Genomic DNA, 21431 nt, shown 5'->3' with positions numbered 1-21431 from the left:
TTTATCTTTAGAATGAACATTTTTATTAGATTATGGCATGATGTTATAGTTTTGTTTTTGACAGATAATAGATTTATTTTTTATAAAATAGTATTTTGAAATAAAATAAATTAATAATCCAGTTTATTTGTATGTTATTATGTAAACACATGAATTATATCTCGATAAACTTAAAGTGGTTGTATTATTTAAGAATACTTATTACATTAGAAATATTTAAAAGTATAAGTTTGAATTTATAAAACTAACATTTTCTTCAATATTATTTGAAGTAAGTTTCCAAAACAAAAAAAAAAAATTGGTCAACTTTTAGTCCTGATCCACAATCTATTTCAAAAATATTAAAAAATGATACCCGTATAAAATAATTTTAATTATAAAAACAGTTAGTAATAAGTATGATTATAATATATTATAGTTTCAATTGTATTCCCTTGTAGCTTTAAAAATCAGATTTCATTAAAAATAAAGTCTTCATTTATTTCTTTTCACTGTTCAGTTACCAAAATATCTATCTATAATTATCATAAAATATAATTTAAAAATATATTATTCATTCCTACTAATATATTAGTGTAATAGACACAATTTTATAAAATATACTAATACACAATATTAACTTATTTTTAAAAAATAAAAACTTAACCAGTAAAATATAAATTAATATTAATATATTTTTGTACTGCTCACAATATTTCTAAGATGTGTATTATAGAGTAAAATATCTTTTTAAGTATTTCTTGCGCAAAATTTAAATTATAATTTTAGACATATCTAAAATGTGTAAAATATAAATACATATTCTACTATGTGATTTATAAGAAAAATAACATGTTTTATAAAATGTGAACAAGAATTTCAAGTATTTACAATATTTATACAATATATGTATTACGGGAAAATAAACCACTTATAATCTTTTAAACAGCACAAGGCACGCATTTAATAGGCCATCTCCTTCCAAAGAGTCTTTTCCCTCCAAAATTGTCAATAATCCTACCCTCCAAATGGAATTATATGTACATCTGTGGACCACAATGTTAACTTAAATCAGTGCTGGCCACTTAACTCGCCTAAAAAATTCAACGAAATGTTCGCTTATGCTCAACAGGTTTTTAGAATATGTGAATAATTAATTTGCTATTAATTATTACTATATATCTTAATTTAGCCTAAGCGCAGTCATCTAATTAATTACTAGTAATCAAATTTTTATAATATTTTATAAGTGACCGTATAATTGATTAAATATTCTGCTGTATTCAGTGTTTACATAATAGAACTTCTATCTGTATTACAAGATGATATGAAATTGCTTGCAAATATTTTCGCCTAGTATTAGCTATGTACAGATTTAATGGCATACTTATGTAAACCATTATTTAAACTGTATTTAAACTTATATTTTTAAATGTATTATTTATTTATTTATTTATTTAGTTAAAAGGTGTATTATTTGATATTAAACATTGATTTCACAATATTTTTATAATTATTTATTTATTTATTTATTTGTTATGTTATTGTTTTAATTTGATTTACTGCTAAATGTATGTAATATTATTATTTTAAATTTAAATAAAATTTGTCAATTTAATTTGGTAATTCAAGTCAGCAAATATGTCAATTATAGCTTGTATTAATTATTTTTATTAAATACATAAAAAAAATAAACTATAAACAACAGTGTATAATATTATATTATGCACACTTTTTTGCAATTCAAAATGATAATTCTTGAAAGTGTTAATACCTATATCAATTCAATTAAAATTATTTATGTTTATGAAAACTTGATTTGTACAATCTTTTAAAAAATATATTGACTTAATTTTGATTATCTTCAAGACCTTAAAAACAAAATAATATCATTAGAAACCAGAATTATATGCATTAGAAATTAGGTAAATATGATTTAAATGTGCAAAGAAAATGGATCAATATATTTGTACCAAAATGCATAAATAGTTGAAAAATATGTTTCAATATGTATCACAAATTTACACTCTTAAATGAAAATAAAAATTGATAATTATTTTTTATTATAATTGAAATAAAATAAAATAAATTTTGTACCTTTCAATATCAAAAAAATCTAAGTTAATAAAATACTTCAATACAAAATAATTCATTATTTTGGTTTTAAATTTAAATATATTAAATAAAACAAATTTTAAATTTAAAAAAACAACAAAATAATGAGATAACAGTTTAAATTTTCAATGTAGACAATGAACAAATACTAATTTATGTACTACTTTAAAAAATTAATTTTTAATAATTTTACTTATCAAATAATATTTAATCAATAACTGACAATCTCCCTTTTTTCACGAGTAAGTAATAATTAAAAGTTTCAATTTCCAAAATTAATAGTTGAAATGACTTAATTATTTACAAAAATTTTACAAAATATATACATTATATACACTAATGACTAAATATACTTCAACCCTCCAAATGCAATTATATGTAAAATAAAATATTTGGTCTATGGAATCAGCTTTATTGAAATTTAGTAATTTTTAATCCTTAATATAGTGCATAAATTTAGTATGAATATGCAAATGGCGTGCATATAATTCCAATCTTTAAACATCATGATTTTTTGTTAACTCAACCTGAATTTTTGTTGTCATCTCAATCACAATTTGGGGGCCAGCAATACTTATATTATTTTTAGTTTTATGATTTTTTTATTTTTTATATTTTAATCATAAGATTTTTTTTACCTTTTATCAAGTACATTTTTAAAACAAAATATTTTAGTTTTGCAAATAGTTATTAGCTAGCTAAATGTATTTATTTTTAAAGAAACAATTATATATATATATATAGTTTCTCCTTTTTTAATGACAGATCTTATCATTTTCTAACTCTTTTAGGGATCATACATCTAAAAGTTAAAATCAATAAAATATTTGTTCTGATTTGTGGTTTTATTATAAAAAAAATTAAAATAAAAGTATTGCTTGTAAAAGATCCAAATTAATCTTATAAATTAATAAAAATTAATAAAAATCTCTTTCATATTTAGAACATTGCTCAATGTGTAAAAATATCAAAAACTCAACATAACTATTTGTCATGAAAAAACTACTAAAATATTGTACGAGTTATTAGGTACCTACATGAATTTAAAAGAATAATAACTATGTATATAATAACTACCAATATGATTCAATAAAAATTTAATTGAACTTACAGATCAAATCCATGATAATGATTTTTTAATGTGCTATTCTACAATAGCTTTAAATATTAAATTTTTTCTATGTTAATTTAATTAAAGATTTAAGATTAATATTGTCTACACACAGTTATTATTTTAGTAACATTATTTCATGTTTTCGAAAGTTAAATTGAAAAATGTATATTTGCCCAGATAAATAAATTAAAAAAAAAATTTGGATTTTTATGTTCATTGATTTATTAGGAACAAAATGTCAAGATACTTATAAACAACTTAACTCCGATGTTTTCATAATCATAAATCAAACACTTTAGTGTAATTAAAATCTGTGTAATAGTCAACTTATCAAACCGTTTAAAATAATCGTACAAGCTTTAATATTTTAATTTTTTTCAAAAATGTTAAAATATATTGCTGATTTTTGTTTTTGTTTTTGTTTTGTTTATGGTTATTTAATGTTGTTAATCATACGCTTAGGTATATTAATAAGAAAAAATAATTATAATTGAAACTGTATTGTATGTGCGTTTTATACTCTCATTTAATTCCCGCGTTAAGAAATATTATTATAATTAATTATTGTATTATTATTATTTATAAAAATGTTAAGACTAATTATTAGTTATTTCTTATTTCTACTTGTAACACAGTGTGCTATCATATATGTTAATTATATGGGAAGCAAACTATGATTAAGTATTATAATTTATAAGCTAAATAATATATTATATTGTATAACGGGCTATTCGATAATAATACATATGAATGTAAAACATGTACAACTCATAGTTACCATTTCAAAACAACATTTATAATATAATACCATATTAATTTCATAGATTATTTAATACCAAACGCGTTATCGAATCCATTACAATAATTATAGGCCCAAGTGATATAATATTCTATATTTATATACTATATAATACCATATAAATATTATGTAATAACTGTATGCAAATAAACTTAATTTATAATATTATATATATACAAGTGATGAATGATGAGTTGTATTATATTATGACGCATTAATAAATATTTCATTACACATTTATAATGCATAAAATCCAAGTACCGCTCACTCGCCGTTATTTCTCAACGACAAAATGTATGAACTAAAAATTTGGAACAGTGTTTCTTTTAATATTTCCTTTAGATGTACAATGAGAAGGGTTTTAAAAAAATGTTCATTTCAAAGATGGACTCACAGAAGAATTTTCTTTCGAAAAACGGAAATCTATTATTGGTTAGGCACAGTAAATAAAATAATAATATAGTTAAGTACCGGACAGCTCTAGAAAATTGACTTTTTTGCAATTAAAAACCTGTCTAACTTTTTCATTTTATATATTTAGCACATCACAAGTGAAAAGTGTTCAAATTTTATTTATGATTTACAAAAGATAACAGATTAATTAATGTATTATATAATTACTCAAAACACGCAATTTGCAGGCTATTCTTTAATTATTCCGTTTACCTAGGAAAGTCATTAAAACGAATGAACTGATTTGTGCAAAATTTTTGTATGTATTGTATTGCCTGGTATAAAATAAATAAAATAGTTATTATTATTGTATATTTTATGATTGTAATTTATATCAAATTAAAACAACCCTAATAGTTTTGTTAAAAATCTGTTCGGTTTGTATAATTTAACGAATTTTAAAAAAGAGTAAATTTACAGGCATTCAATTTGTCACGAGCAACGCTGTTCGAAGTTATATCTTTCATGATGTTGAGTCTTTTGTCATGGTATTTCTATACACACCGAATAAAACTATTATTGGAGTGGGCAGTAGTTTAGTCAAAGTTAATAAAATAAACCAAACATTATTTATTTTATTTTTTTTAAAACCTAACTTTATTTAATAAAAAAGAAAGTATTTGAATTATTTTATTCAAATTCACAACGATGGTGCTCATAGGGGAATATATATATATGTGTAAAAAAACTTGCGAAATATAACTTGCGGTGTACACTTACGATAGAACATTTAAGCGTAAAACATTCGATCATTTTTATTAATTATTTTTTACATCCAATCTATAACTGCAACTTTTTTCAGCGAATAAAATGATGACTTCAAATCGATATCTATCAAAATTAAACTTATAGTGTTAACGATTCGTATTGATGTATTTAGAACGTAGGTACATAAATATAAATATATATATATATATATATATATACCTATTGTATCATACCTATGTATATGTGATATATAATATGTCCGATGTCTATGCACGAATACCTACGCAGTTATTAGTAACAACTTGTGTACCCTACGTCGATGTACTGACAATTGACATTGGATTTTTTAAAAATCTATCTGATATTTTTTCAAATTATCTAATCGAAAATTTGCGAATAATACAATTAAAATACACCTAACACGTATAAAATAATTATATATTTTTCATCACAACAATTATTATAATAAGTATAAAGAAATCGGAAACATCAATCAACGTCTGATTAGGTACTGTACAATAATACACTGCGTCATCAACGATATAAGAAATAGAATATTACAACAAACAATAAGTTTTTAAAGTAATTTTATTCGTCGAAAAATTCCAAAACGATCGCTTTGCCCCGACATAATAATAATGTATAGGTAATATATTCATTATTCGATCGTTTGGCACTAATCGTCGTCGTCGTCCTTTGCTCGGTAATCGATTTTCCCGCCCGTCTTGGACAAGAGCTTGACGCGCTCTATGACCGTGTCCCGACTGACGGCTTTGCACATGTCGTATACCGTGAGCGCGGCCACTGCGCACGCCGTCAGGCACTCCATTTCGACGCCCGTGCGGTCGGCGCTGACGACCGTGGCCGTTATGTAGACGCGGCCGCGGCGCTCGTCCAGCCGGGCGTCCACTGTCACGGAATCCAACCTGATCTGGTGACACAACGGTATCAGCTGCCACGTGGCTTTGGCCGCGCAAATGCCCGCCAGCCTGGCCACGGACAGCACGTCACCCTTCTTGCACGCGTCCTCGGCAATCAGCCGTGTGGCCGTCGCGTCCAACCGGACCCGAGCCACCGCCGTGGCCGTCCGCCGAGTCTCGCGTTTTCCCGAAACGTCCACCATGCGCGCGTGCCCCGATCGTCCGTCCACGTGCGTCAGGCGCGGCTCGTCGTCACCGCCGCCGCTGTCGCTGACGAACGCCGTACAAAAGTTTCTAGCCAGACGGCCGCCGCTGCACGTCGTATAAACGTTTTTGTCGAAACGGCCGACGTGGCTCGCGGTCACCGCCGATATGCTTCGATCAGCGACTGTAACACGAAAAGAAAACAGGAAAAACATTTTCGACCGACATACGTTTTGTATTGTCTCTAAGCGGGTACAACGGTGCCAAGTGAATTAATTCAGTTTAAAAAAAAAATTCAAATAATCAGCCTCAATATTCCGACCAAACACCCCTCCGCCTAGTCGTTCGAAATATCGAAACCCTCGAAACGCGCTACAACTGTACACTAAAAATATATATATTTTTTTTTTCTGTAACCGCAGAAATGGGCAATTCCCGGGAACACGACGTGACGGGAATTTCCACGGACGTGTTTCACGGAAATCGTTCAAAAACTGTGGGGGCGAATATTATATAGTCTACGCATCATAAGGCAAAACAATAATAGTGTGCGTTTAAATATTTGTTTCTTGACATGGGACTTTTGATCATTAAAAATACATTCGAGGTTTTAGATAGATTTATTGATTAAAAATATAAAATAAAAATAATTAATCAATGGGTAACAATTATACTTAAATTAGTAAATCAGTCTGTTTTTGTCAGTCCGTCTTTAATACTGAAATTGGGCATAATATATTTGAAGCCTCACGGTGAACAGCTATCGTAGCTAATGAGACATCTTTAGAATAATATAAAATAAGTAGTAATAACTAGGATAACACAACACAACGTTTACAAATGTATTAAAGTTTTAATTTTTCATATTTTAAATTTAACTTTTTAAAAAAAATGAGAAAAGATCTAATCAGTTATACTTTATGATAAATGTTACACTGATAATTTAATAATTATTTTATTTATATAAATATTTTTTTTCAGATTATTTACATTCACTATAAAGTATATTGCCTTATTGCTTTTAAAATTAGAAAAAAAGAATTTATTGTGTGAATAAATGTTCATACTATCAAATTATAAATAAAATTAAACTATTCGCATAATTGTTTTTATAAAAATATTAATAATATATGATATTATTATAAATTGGGAAATAAATTATTTTTTCGTTGCAATTAAAATAACGATTAACTGCATTTGAAATTCTCATCAAATTTCAACATTTTTTATATGTAATATAAAATTACAAAATATTTTAACTCTTTTTTTAGCTATTTATGCATATTATAGGTTTGATATTTTTTAGGTTTTTTTTTCTAATAAATATTACTGTTAGTGGCATTTCAATGTTTTACTATTATGTCTTATTAATTATTTTCGATCTAGTTATGCCTATATAATATATTATGATTTTCCTAATGAGATCTGTCAAGACTAGCACCTTGTCATCGTTGTAAAATCAATAACCAATTAATAATAATTCATTTTCTTGTAAATAAAAAATATCCATTCATCAGAATTTACATAATAGTTATTTGGTATTTATTTTCGAACATAACAGTTTAATATATGTAGGTAGTAGGTCTTATTAGTTATTAAATTATAATAGCGGATAATATAATGATAAATATTAACTATTAAATTAAAAGATTAAAAAATTGTTTAAATATAAACATTTAAGTAAAATTATTTACTTAAGATTCTATATCTTCTCTTTTTGTTTATAAGGAGATGAGCTCACTTCTGGAATTTTGTGTAGCCGCACCGCAGTATAAGTATAAAAGTTTTAGACCTTAAGTCTTACAATTTAGGTAATATTTTATATGATGTATGCGTTGTCGGACTTACTCATCCGCCGATCAAAATCATTGGACGATTCGCCATATGAGGAAGATTTTTCACTCCTAAAACATCGTTATATTTAATCAATATTTATATATATAATATATTTGTTTTCAAGGTGGTGAGTCAAGTTGTTATTTATGAATACTTAAATATTATGTATATATACATAATAATATAGTTATCTATTTATCTAACAATACTTTAAAAATAAACAATTATTAGTATAAAACAAATATCTAGGTATTGGTTTTATAAAAAAAAAAATATTTACTTATTATCATTTGAGGTTAAGTACATTAAATATTTTTTGTTCATATTGATATATTTACAACCTTAATGTTAGGGTTTAATTATTTCACTATTGGTACCTAACCAGAATAATCTAATAAGAATTAAATTGCAACGAAAAAAAATATATATTTATTAACATTTTTACATACCTATATATTATACAATTATACTCATAGAAATAGGATATTTAGACTTTAAAATTATAAATAGATATGTACTGCACAATAGCATACCTGTAAATTGATACTATAAAAAATAACCCATACAAATATTTTATATTTTGATATTCAGCGATAATTCATTGTGTCTATCTATACTTACATCGACGAAAAAATAATATTTAAATATTTAATGATGTTAAAATAAATTAAGAATGTTAATTGTATTTTATTTTCGACTGATTATTCATTTTTGGTGTACGCCTACAATTACATACTATAAATATTTTATACTTAAACAAATATTGTTAACTAAATTAGGTACACTTGTAAGACCTTATAAACTATAGTGCTACGTTTTCTGAATTTTTTGTTAGAACTTAGTTGAAAAAATGCCTACATATTGTCCATCAGTAATAAATAAAATATGATATCACAAATGGAACTAAATTAGTGCTGAATCGGTAGTAAACGGTATTGGCGAGATGTCAACATCAACAGAAAATATTCACTACTGTATGTTTAACAATAATCTTCTTTAACGTGCACGCCCGTATTGTGTGACACCGATGAACTGTGTACGAATCTGTGCAAAATTCTACAGGTCCTTATACATTTTTTTTTTAGATTAAATATAATAATAATATGCAGAAAATTTTGACATAGTTTTGAAATATAATAGCAAAGCAAATATAAAAATTAAAAATATAAATAATAACATAACAAGTATTTTATATTGTAATTTATATTTTATACCTAGTTGGTTCCATGACATATAATGTGATGTTACAATTTAATGACTACATATATATCATTTGAATTTTATTGTTTCTATTTTGACATAAAGTATTTTTATATTGGTGTAAAATTAAATTCAGAATTTTATGGACATAACTGTTTAATACGAATGCTAATAGGATGTTAGTTTTATTTTTAATATAAATCATATATTAATGTATTAATTCAATAAAAATATAAATGAGTGAGAAATTTTATTATAAAAATAATTAATATTTTTTTTTTGTTAGATAGCTTTAATAGGTATTAGAAATATTACTCACTAAATTATTAATGACAAAAGTTGTATTAAATCTGAAATACATTTTTTTTTCAATTATTATTTATCAACGTGTTTATTAAAATGGGCGAATGTCGTGTCACGAACGAATAAAAAAGTCTGCAACGATTTAGTCAATATTTCAACAATACTAAACGGCAAAGCTGGTACGATCGTATATCACGCTGGAATCATTAAGCTATTGTTTATATAAGTATCCTGATAGTATACCTGATTAATTTACACGATTAATTTAACATGTAGGTAAGTAAGCAAACATTTTTTTTTCGTTTTAAACGCTAACTACCATACACCCCATCATGTCTATATATTGATATTACCTATTGTATACAATTTACATCATTTTATATATTATGTGTAAAAAATGTAACCTCTATAAAATCAAATAATGAACGTAATCAATTATCATGCAATGATGGATATAATATAATAATTTATAGTAATATTTATCGCCGGTGAAAATTGCGGCCCAGATGTTTTTTAGAACTTACATAAATACGTATCAAGACTAATAACGTATTTAGCCCGGATCACCTGGGTCTAGGCCCCGGGGCCATCAAGGTATGTCCAATTTGGCGAGCCACAGGACCTTAATTTCCATTGAAAATAAACGGTCACGACAATTAAATTTGAAAGAAGTGATTGACAAGTTCGCTCAAATGAAGGCTTTAAAAGTTAATTTTTTAGTATAATATTAATTAGCATATACTCTGTAAAATTTTGTTTTGCCACCAAGTTTCTCGCTACGCCACTGCCCGAGACATTAAAAAAACATATATTATATATTAGTTTGAAAACTAATTACCTACAAATCAACAATCATTTCGACAATCATAATATTACAATAAATTGTATAAGTATAATGAACATAATTAAATTAAATTCTTTAAATTTTAGATTTTGTCAATATTACGAATAATTAATTAAATATTTAGTTAGAATACCGCTTCACTCGTCATTTTATAAAATGTATTCATACATTTGTAGTCTAAGTAAGATTAAATACATTTTATAATCAGCACGCTGATCGTTAATTGATCTGGGGATTTCCTCATAGCTCAAACTACCTATAATGTATCCTGTTGGCAGTTAGTTATTTTATTGAATTTAAAAATATAATATTACCAGCATGTTTCCGCTTTTTATCGTTCACAGCATTCGATATGATGTCCAGTAATTCATCATCTGAAGCTCCTTTCCGAAGCGGATCTCTAGACCAATATACAATTCAAGTAATTCAAATAGCATTATATTTTCCTTATCAGTATTTAAATAATATCTACTATACTAGGTACGTAACACAGGTACATCATAAATACAGTAATAAACGTAGTTAGGATTCTACAAAAATTTCAATTTATTAAAAAAACATTTTTATAAATTTACTATAGATTGCAGTTTAATAATCCTGTATTTAAATAATAATATATTGATCAATCACAGATTCACAGAAATAGTTAGAACGTACAGGACTTAGGGAACATTTAACGATTTAAAATAATGTATACCTAGTACCTATTATATCTATATAACATATAATAAAGTAGGTTTGGATTTAAGACCTATTGTTATATACTTGAAATATAAACTATATAGATATTTATCACCAAAAAGACATGTTTAAAAGCTAATTAATAAAGTTTATTTTTTTTTTAAATTTTTATTCAGATATTTATTTAATTAATTTAATTTTTAGTACTTATGCAAAGTAAAATAATTGAAAACTTCTCATTTGAATTATAATTTAAAATATAAATATTGACAATACAAAATTATTCATCAACTTAACAACTGATGGAAAATAAATGGTTCTCATTTAAAAAATATTTTGTATAGCACAATATTTTTTATACAAAGTCTAATTAATTTGAAAATATCGTTAGATACCTATTATTTACAATATAAATACAGAAGTTAAATATACAAATCGGGGAACGAATAATATATAATAACTACCATAATCAAAATCGTTGTTGATAACAGTTCGCGTTTAATATTTACCTTAAATTGATTTCGTTATTTTGAAACAGGCATGCTTTTAGATTTCCGTCGGCCATTAATCTGAGTCGGTTACAGCTATCGCAATAATCTTCTGTCATGGATGATATGAAGCCAACGCTACCTGCAAATCCTGGCACCCGATACATCTATGAAACATGGATTAGTTCTTTGAATAAAAACATTATTTTATTAGGCAAATGCGTATCGCATATATATATATAATATTATAATAGAAGTCTATATAGCCATATAGGACACCACCAACCCGATATTTAAAGAGTTTGGTATAGGTAGGCAATTTTATTAAAATATTCAGAAAAATTCAAATTTTGTAATATTTTATAAAGGTATTATTTAAATACTAATTTAAGATGACTTTACACGTTGACCCATGATAGTACATAATTACTTGTGGCATTTTCAGTCGCAAAAAAATGAGACTGATTTGGAAACGATCGGACAAAATCGGGATGCCAACTTTACGTACGTGTAATTAATCCAAATTTTGATGAAATTCTATATTTAAACTAAGAATAATAGTTTTAGCTATTTTGTTGTGTTTTAATAATATTCACAAGGGATATTTGAAACTTTTGATATGTATATTAATTATTTATTTATTATTATATTTTATACACACACAATGACCTCCCAAATGCAGTATTTTTATTTATTTTATTTATTCATACGGGTAGTTGCAATAATTCTGTTATTAAGATACATTGAAAACATATACATTTACAAATGGAAAAATATCAATTTTATACTTATTAACTAATTTCATACACCTAATTATACTAGTATTTTGACCATAGTTCGTTGACTGAAATGGCTCATAAAAAGTAATAATTTCAAATTTGCCTAGTATTGCCTCGACGTGGGACTGAAAAATTTAATTTACCAAGTAAAATTTGACTATCGATTTGTCCATTTAGCAATTTAAGAATAAAACAGATAGAAATTTATTCAATCATTACCTACTAATACTCAATAGTAAATAAATTTCTTTAATAGCAATATAAATATACCGTAAACATGCTTAGTAATATAGACTGATAGACTGTTTTCGTCCAGTTTTTTATATGCAATGGTTTATCATTAAATTCAAATTTAATACATACATAACAGTGATTTATCTTCAATGACGATGTATAGTTATTCAGTAGAGCAGTTACCTACTTTTTCCCCTTTTTCAAATTATTTCAAAAAGTACTGTGAATTTTTTAGTTTTTATCTGGAAACGTACCAACTAGATCTTAATTAATACTACGAATTATCAAATTTTAATATTGAAGTAATTTTGTTACTTCAACGTCTTAATTAAAATTTAATAATGATATAAATAGTGAATGCACTATTGTAAAACCAATACAAAAGTTTTTAAGTTTTAAAAACATAAAAACAACTAAATACACATACTACTCATACTATAATAATAATAATAATAATAAATATAAGAATCAGAATAAGAACAATATAACTACACAATAAATATTGTCTCCTGTATAGGTTTTTACTACATGACTGTAAATTAAGTGATTTTTTTTCACACGAAACAGTTTTTACAAACAACATAATATAAAATTTTAACAGGCGGTAAAAAATATATTATTTATATATGAAATAAGTATTTTATATTATGGTATATTATATTACGTTGTTATACTTAGTTTTACGATTCTATTACACTAAATAAAGTTTACCTTTGAAGTTGAATTTGGCTCATTATCGCAAGGTTCGAAATTAGGATACGACTTTTTGATCTCTCGGATTGCTTCTTTATAAGGTACCATTCGCTTTTCGTCCCAATCATTCATTGAAAACGGCATGAATTCAATAAACCGATAACTGATTGTACGGTCTCTAGTCATTTCAACAAAATCACGTAATTCGTCAAAATTTATTCCTCTCATCAACACACAATTCACCTGCAACAACAACAATTACAACAATATCAACAACTACAAAACATAAATCTTGCTGAATAATAATATCAACAACTATAATCATACAAAAAATCTTCTTATTGATGCTACAAATTACATTAAGTTTCAAAAGAATAATATATACAAAATTTAAAGGCTTTGAGATTTTGCAAACAATTTATTTTTAATATGATTTAATAACATTATCTATTGAATAGTCAGAACAAAAAATGAAAAATCATAGTTTAAATTTCGGATTCCATCAAATATTTATAATATAATTTTCTAGATATTATAATTTAAAAAATATTTTGGTTTATTTTGTGCTATATAATTAGAATTGTGTATATTTAATATATATTATAAACATTTTAGGAATATTATTTTTAATTTCCTTGGTTTTATATTCGTTTAATGTTGATAAAAATGATTTCTGTAAAAAATTTGAAAATTTAACATAAGATTCTTCACAACAATCACAACTATTTATTTCAACAAATAAAAAACATCGAGAACATGATTATTTGTATAAGCGTTTATAGTACAAATTTACTACAATTTGCAAATTATATTTAAGTTAAAAATTATATCAATGCCATAAACATTATTCCTCATAATTTTTCAAACTAGAATTTAAAAAAATAGCTTAGTATAAAATCACATACATTTTTAAATTCAAATGTCGACGACATTGGATTTTTAAATATATAATAATGTTTTCTCTATAAAACGATTTTGACGAAATGATAATATAAAATATAATCTACTCTACACTTTTAATTTTAATCGTTGAAATATTAACCTAATGAAATTATTTACCGAGTTCACATCAATAATCATGATACATAAAAATCGAATAAATAACAATAGAACTAGTAACTACTATTTACCATAATAACATCAACATAATGATTTATGTATAATATTCCTGATTTTTATTTATTTTATTATTAACTGAAATACCTATTAATCATTTATATAGTACCTATAATTAAATTTTGGAATTAGTTTAAATTTTTATTTTATTTTATGTACGATTTATTACATTCATTGAAATGTAGTTATTGAAATAATTTTAAATGGTTCAAGATACAAATAAATAAAATGAAAAAAATATTGTTAAATCTATGTATATAATGTATATATATATATATATATATATATATATACATATATATTATATATAATGTGTATAAAGTATATAAAACAATCGATTTTTAAAAAAAATTTACAAATTTACTTACAACCAACTTACCAACAACATAACTTACAAATTTTCAACATTTTTTTAGTCCTCCTTTAAATTATATATATACATATTATGCTTTATAAATTCATCGTATTTCATCAACCATTCTTGATGTTATTATCGGAATAATTATAATAATCATTATATATTCATTCTACAATAAAACCTGTTTAATATGATCCCGATTAACATGGAAACTATATATATACAAACACTACAAATAAATAACAAGTCTGAAGTATTTTTTTAAACGAAACATTCCATGAATGAAATAGAACCTGTTTTTCGTCGAAATGAAAACGAAAATATTTAATTTAAGTATTATATTAATAGTATTAATAGCGAAAGTAAAAATATCAGTTTTAAAATACAATTTAATTTATCAGTATGATGTATAAAATAAAATAAATGCTCAACAACTTTAAATGAATAAAGGGAGGAAACAGATAAACGTTCTGCTGTACTGTAGGTTCCAACTATAGCTCATCAAAGAGAAATAATTCACAGTAATTTATGTGTTAGATTTAAATTCAATAATAAATCACTATTAAAAAAAAAAATTTTAAAGATGGTCTGTCAACTTGTATTAGGTATTATGTATATTGTATATTGCTATTTAAATAAATTATTTTACCATTATAGTAATACAGTATTGATTTTTGCCGAAAACACTACATTAGAAAATGTAATTAAGTGTATAAAATAATAATGTACGCTGAATGTTTTATGTGCCTGAATAATATTAAAAATTTATAACAAAATAACTAAAATCGTTATTTTTATTTATAAATATCTAATTCCATCCAAATTAAAATTTAAATCGACTATAAAAAAAACTGTGTTTATATATATTTTAGATTCTATGGTTACTGTATGAATTACAAATGAGAAATCTTATATTCAAATTTGAATCCTTAACTATAAAAATTAAACATATTATAAATATATATAACTACAAAATAAATTGAAAATTTTCGTGGTTTGGTTTTTCAAATACTAGTTTAGGTTACCTATAGATAAAAATTCCCGTTTTTTATTCAATTTTTTATTCCTGTTATTTTTTAAACTACTAGTAAAGTTTACATTTGACCCCTTCTTTTTATGTATCAACTAAACTCAATTTGCTACTTGAAACCACCCCCCAAAGTTTAAAAATGAAGCATTTTTTTTACTATAAAAAGTGTTTTCACAAAAAAAACTACAATACATTCATTGTTCCGATCAGAAACTAAAAAAAATAAAAACCAGGTAATTGAAACTAATAGAAAATACATGTTGTCAACGAAACATGTTTGTAAAGTCTCTGAGCGTGGAAAAATGTATAAGTATAATATGTATTTAAACAGATTGATGAATTAAAAAAATGTCCGATGGACGGCAACTCTTTATTTTCCAACTCTACGTCGGAATAATAAGCGTATGGAACCAAAATGGAATAACGTCAATGAGAAAACTATGATCAATATTGACATTTGAGTGGATTATAAATACGAGAGCCATAAATTTACCTATTTCGAGGTCGATAATACACATAAAATAGCTAAACAACTAACAAACAAAGAATCAAAACATAAAACGACTGGCTTAAGAGTTTTAAGATTCGACACGGTATATTTTGGCATCGAATTAGCGTATGTTAGACAGTGCGGTGGACAACATTATAGTCACTAGACAGTAAACATGCATAAAACAACCATAGATTCAATAACTTATCGAAGGTCGTGTATTTAAAACATGTGTCAACGACCTCAACAAACAACGGGTTCTTTCACCAAGCTGGATGCGCCGTCATTAAGCAAATACGCAAAAACTTTATTTACACGCATAATGGGGCGGGGGTCTTTAAAGACGACAGTTTAGGAGCGGTTCTAATTTAAAGGTCTCCTTAATTAAAAAACTTAATTTTTATGTTGACGCAATGTTTTAAATTTATAAACATGTTTTATATTATAAAGTATTAATATATAATTTAATCAAATTTAACGATTTTTCCCATTACAATATTACTTAATAGTTAATAATTTTATTCTCATATTAAAATACATTTCCAATTGTAATTTGTTGCGTCATTAAGTGGTTAAGGAACTATTAAGAGTATGAAAGATCTAGTAAAACTAGATAGAATTCTATAAATTATACAATGTATATACGCACCTTAACTGGACTGAATCCTAATTGCAATGCCAGATCGATGCCTGCCAATACTCTTTTCAATAATCGACCATCTCTTCTAGTGATGTTCCCATACGTATTTTGTTGTAACGTGTCTAAACTAACGTTTAACGCGTTCAATCCAGCTCGTTGAAGATCCACCAAAAGTTTTGTTAGAGTTAAGCCATTCGTGGTCATTGCAATCGTTTTGAGTTTTTTTATATCTCTGAGTGATTCTAATAGAAAATACGGAATTTTAATCATGCTACCTAATGTTTGCAATGTGTGATAATATTTTTAAAAAAGCCACTAAAAGTCAATTTATTTCTAAAGCTTAAACCTAAACGGATTCTATACGTAGTTAAGCTTTATTTATTTTAAATGTTGTCCACATCGGAACCTGCTTCTTAAGGGTTTTCTAAACTCTCACGCGAATAATAGTAAGTAAGTGGTTATATCTATAAGTTCCTACAAGAATAAAATCACAAAAATATAATCTAAGTAAGTATCAGCTCATAATAGTGTGTGTTCAATATATCTAAAAACAAATAGAGATAAATATTTTATTTTTGAAAATGATGATCGTTAATGAGATTGTTTTATTTTCGAGTGATTCTATTACAGAATTGTTGAAACGATTGGAAATATATAGCATGTATGGATGCCACTTTTAGTTATTGTAATAAACACAACTCTATAACATACAGCTCGTAAATTTAAAAATAGTATTTAGTAATTAAATTCCATTAATATATTGCTTTTTACCGGATAAAACTTTCAGAAAATCAGAAAATGGTGATAGGTATTTTTATTTTTGAAATGTCTACCGAAAACCCTCAAAATACAATATTGATTATCATTAACTTAAAAACTTTAATTAAATTACATTAACCATATAAGCTTACCAACTATTTGAATAATATCTTTTTTCACAGTAGGTTCTCCACCAGTAATTCGAATTTTATCGACCCCATGTTTGACAAATAATGAAACTAAACGAACTATTTCGTTATTCGAAAGCAACTTTGACTGATCCGACAGTTTTGTACCTTTAAGTGGCATACAATATTCACCTAGACAAATTTTATTTTAATTACAACGCGTTTTAAAAGTAATACAAACATTTTATTAATATAATTAAAATTATTTATAATTTTTGTACATCATATTCTGTAGTTATTTTTATATTACAACATTTTTCATAAAGCCATTTTTTATATAAACTTGATAAGTCAGGTTTGTATTTAATTACTAAATAATAGGTATATAGATGATAGCGTACACTTACATCTAAGATTACAACGTTCAGTCAATGACACTCGAAGATAATTATGTTTCCTGCCAAATGTATCTGTCAAAACTTCATCAAACGATGATTTCTAAAAAAAATGTATTATTCATAAATTAGATATTGAATAATATATTAAGATTATAAAAAGATTAATGTTAAATTATACACATACATTTTACATAAACATTGTACATATAGTACATGCAAGCAAGTCCTCCACATATAATATCGGGTCCCTGTACTAAATGTTTGTACGGGCCCTTTGTAAAACTTTATAAAAATAACAAATAAATTTCAACACGCCCACGGGCCCTTAAAATAGTCGGGGCCCTGTACTCAAGGTCCATCAGCCCCGCTTTTGGGGGCACTGCATACAAGGAAAATTTATTTCTTGAGAAAACAAACGGTATCGTCTAATAAGTCTGCAGATACAAACTACAATAATTTCGAAATTAATTTCAATATTTTTATGTTTTACATTAATGCAGTACAAATAAAACCCTTTTGCAAATATGATGATGTTTGAATCTGCTAATTATTAGATTCTGAACAGAGTGATTACTGTATTGATTTTACAATGATGTGTTTTTTTTTTGTCTGTCATCACGTTTTGGAGTAATAATAGTGCTTTAATTTTTGACTTCAGCCCCTCTTTGAAAAGAAAATTGAATCTAGTTGATACTTTGTGGAGGTCAAAAGTAAAAAAATTCAAAAGCGTTAGGAAAAACCTTGAAAAAATAACGGAAAAAGGGGAATTTTTACGCATAACCACTTTTTGATAAAATCGATTTTTTGATATTGCTGTAACTCAAAAACGAATCATTGTAAATACTTGAAATTTTCACAAAATGTTTATATTAGCGTTATCTATTTACGATTAAATTTTCAAAATATTTAGAATTTTTTTAAACTATTTATAGACCATTGAAATTTTTGATTTTTCTAAATTTTTTTTCTTGAAATGCCGAGATAAAAAAAATTGGCTTTCCAAAAAATCTTTAAAATTTAATACAAGGTTTATTATAAGTTTTTCTTGTTGTAGTAAAAAAAAAAAATAAAAAAAATCGTTATCACAATTTTTGTTTATAAGCATTAAAAGTTCAATTGTTTACGAAATATGTCAAAATGGCGAATATTGGCACGGAATTTTTAAGTTGAAAATTCATAAAAATTTTTTAATTTATATCCAAAGTTAAAAAACCCAACACAAGGTTCTCCATAACTTTTTCTTCAAAAAGTGTAAAAAAAAAACTCCAGCGTCAATATGGAAAAAAATTTTATGAGCGTATGAAATTTATTTTTTTACGAAATCGAGTAAAACAACGATATATTACAATTTAAATATAAGTAATAATATAATATATCCTACTAATTATCCTAGACTGACAAGTCATCTCAGTTCAGAATTGTTTTTCGTATACAATGATACCTGTCATTGCATTCAAATATAACACATCCATTATAGTGACCTAAAATTACTTACTTAATTTAAAAACAAGTTTAGTGAAGTATATAGGTATAGATTTAAAATAATAATAATAATAAACAAATAATAAGATGTTATCGACTATTAGAAACGTTCGTGATACATATTTTTATTATTATTTATTACGCAATAAATAATTCATTAAATATTTTACTCGCCTAAATCCAAAACAGTAGAATATGTCACATATTTTTTGTTATACACATTCTTCGCCAGCCTATTCTCCCGAGTTATAAATCTGCATAACAGCTATATAAGATTACGAATGAAAAATTATGATTCTAATCTTATAAACTTCACTTTATACCACATAATATATTTAATTTTTGTCAATAAGTACCTACGGTTAATTTAAAATAAGTGTTAGTGGTTTGTATTTTATGTTTTTTCTCCCCTTTTCGATTAGTAAAATTACTAAAATTTAAAAGATTATACAATACAAACATAATTATAATAATCAAATTATAATTATTAAATACTTACTTAGGTACCTATAACTCATTTTACACTTAAAAATCTTGATTACATTCAACTTTTTTTTAGGTATACAAATTTTTTAAATGTTTAATATACCTAATAATATTTACTATTACAAAATTATAACGCTAATAATATATCAACGTAAATAAGCTGTATAATACACAGGCTTAGAAAAAGCTGATAGCAAATTTAGGAGTAACGTTGTCTTGAGTGCTTAAACTTTAAAGTAAATTTCCATTAAGTAATATATACTTTTATAACTTATAAGAAATCCGTTTATCTAAAAGATATGGTAAATATAGAATTATTCATAATCTTACAACAACGCTTATTTAAGTACCTTGGTACCCTAGCTATATGTTTTTATATTTTTGTTATACTATCTGTAAAAAGTACCTATGTGTAGTTGTTCAATAATGTGATTTGCTAAAATCAGTTAAGTATATGTGGTAGACAAGTAGACTGTACACGTACCAAATTTTTTATCGTCTGTATTAGCATGCCACGTGTAGGACATAAAAAAACAGTTACATTATACAGTATACATTAGTTATTACTGTCGTTCGTAATAATTTTTGACGTTAAAATTTAATATACATATATTTTTATTTGCATTGCTTAAAAGTTAAAAATACATCAATTCGTTTTCTCTTGTATCTAATATATAAATTACGATTTACAGCACGCTGGCATGCATTTTAAACATTAAACCAATTTTAAACATATATATTTAAGTGTTGTAAGTACATTTTGCGAGTATGTAGTAATAACATTGTAAGCGACTATTAAAATAACATAATATTAGGTACCTATCTGAGTACTTACTTTTGTCGAAATCGATTTGACGGACCACTTGTTTTTATAAATCGTACGCAGCAACATTGTGTAGAATTTACTAACAATATTAGTATGCAACTGTATTGCTCACGTCTATAGAGTTTAAAGTGCTGGGCAATACTACACAACCGGTTACCATTAAGATATACTGAATTCTGGTAACTTGACATATGAACTTCGGTGCAGTGCTTATCTCACGAACAACTAATATGGCTTCTATTTACTTTAATATCAATCTGTCCTTAAATACCATATTTTCTTAAAAACAAATAATCGTATAATTATCTTATTTACTTACTATTATGTATATATATATTTAGATGTCTAGCCGTTTGAGGCCTTGTGCC

At 25.4% G+C, this 21431-nt stretch overlaps 1 protein-coding gene across 2 annotated transcripts; it reads right to left on the bottom strand.

Moving 5' to 3' along the window:
• Positions 1-5634: 5634 nt before the first annotated feature.
• Positions 5635-21209, bottom strand: LOC113556735 (GTP 3',8-cyclase, mitochondrial). Of its 2 annotated transcripts, none has more exons than XM_026961861.1 (8): positions 21073-21209; positions 18279-18369; positions 17896-18063; positions 16994-17226; positions 13369-13593; positions 11666-11811; positions 10790-10875; positions 5635-6476 (listed from the first exon to the last, which is right to left on the bottom strand). In XM_026961861.1, the coding sequence occupies exons 1-8, from the start codon at positions 21127-21129 to the stop codon at positions 5845-5847; spliced, it is 1638 nt and encodes a 545-aa protein (XP_026817662.1). In that variant the 5' UTR covers positions 21130-21209; the 3' UTR covers positions 5635-5844. The 2 variants fall into 2 exon arrangements, with proteins under 2 accessions (XP_026817662.1, XP_026817663.1); XM_026961862.2 differs by lacking the exon at positions 5635-6476 and adding an exon at positions 7914-8196.
• Between the last annotated feature and the right edge of the window lie 222 nt (positions 21210-21431).

This window comes from Rhopalosiphum maidis, chromosome 3 (genome assembly GCF_003676215.2).
Source record: "Rhopalosiphum maidis isolate BTI-1 chromosome 3, ASM367621v3, whole genome shotgun sequence".
In the NCBI taxonomy this organism is placed as follows: domain Eukaryota; kingdom Metazoa; phylum Arthropoda; class Insecta; order Hemiptera; family Aphididae; genus Rhopalosiphum; species Rhopalosiphum maidis.
The sequence above is the reverse complement of the archived record's forward strand: the minus strand, read 5'-3'. Positions and strand labels throughout refer to the sequence as shown.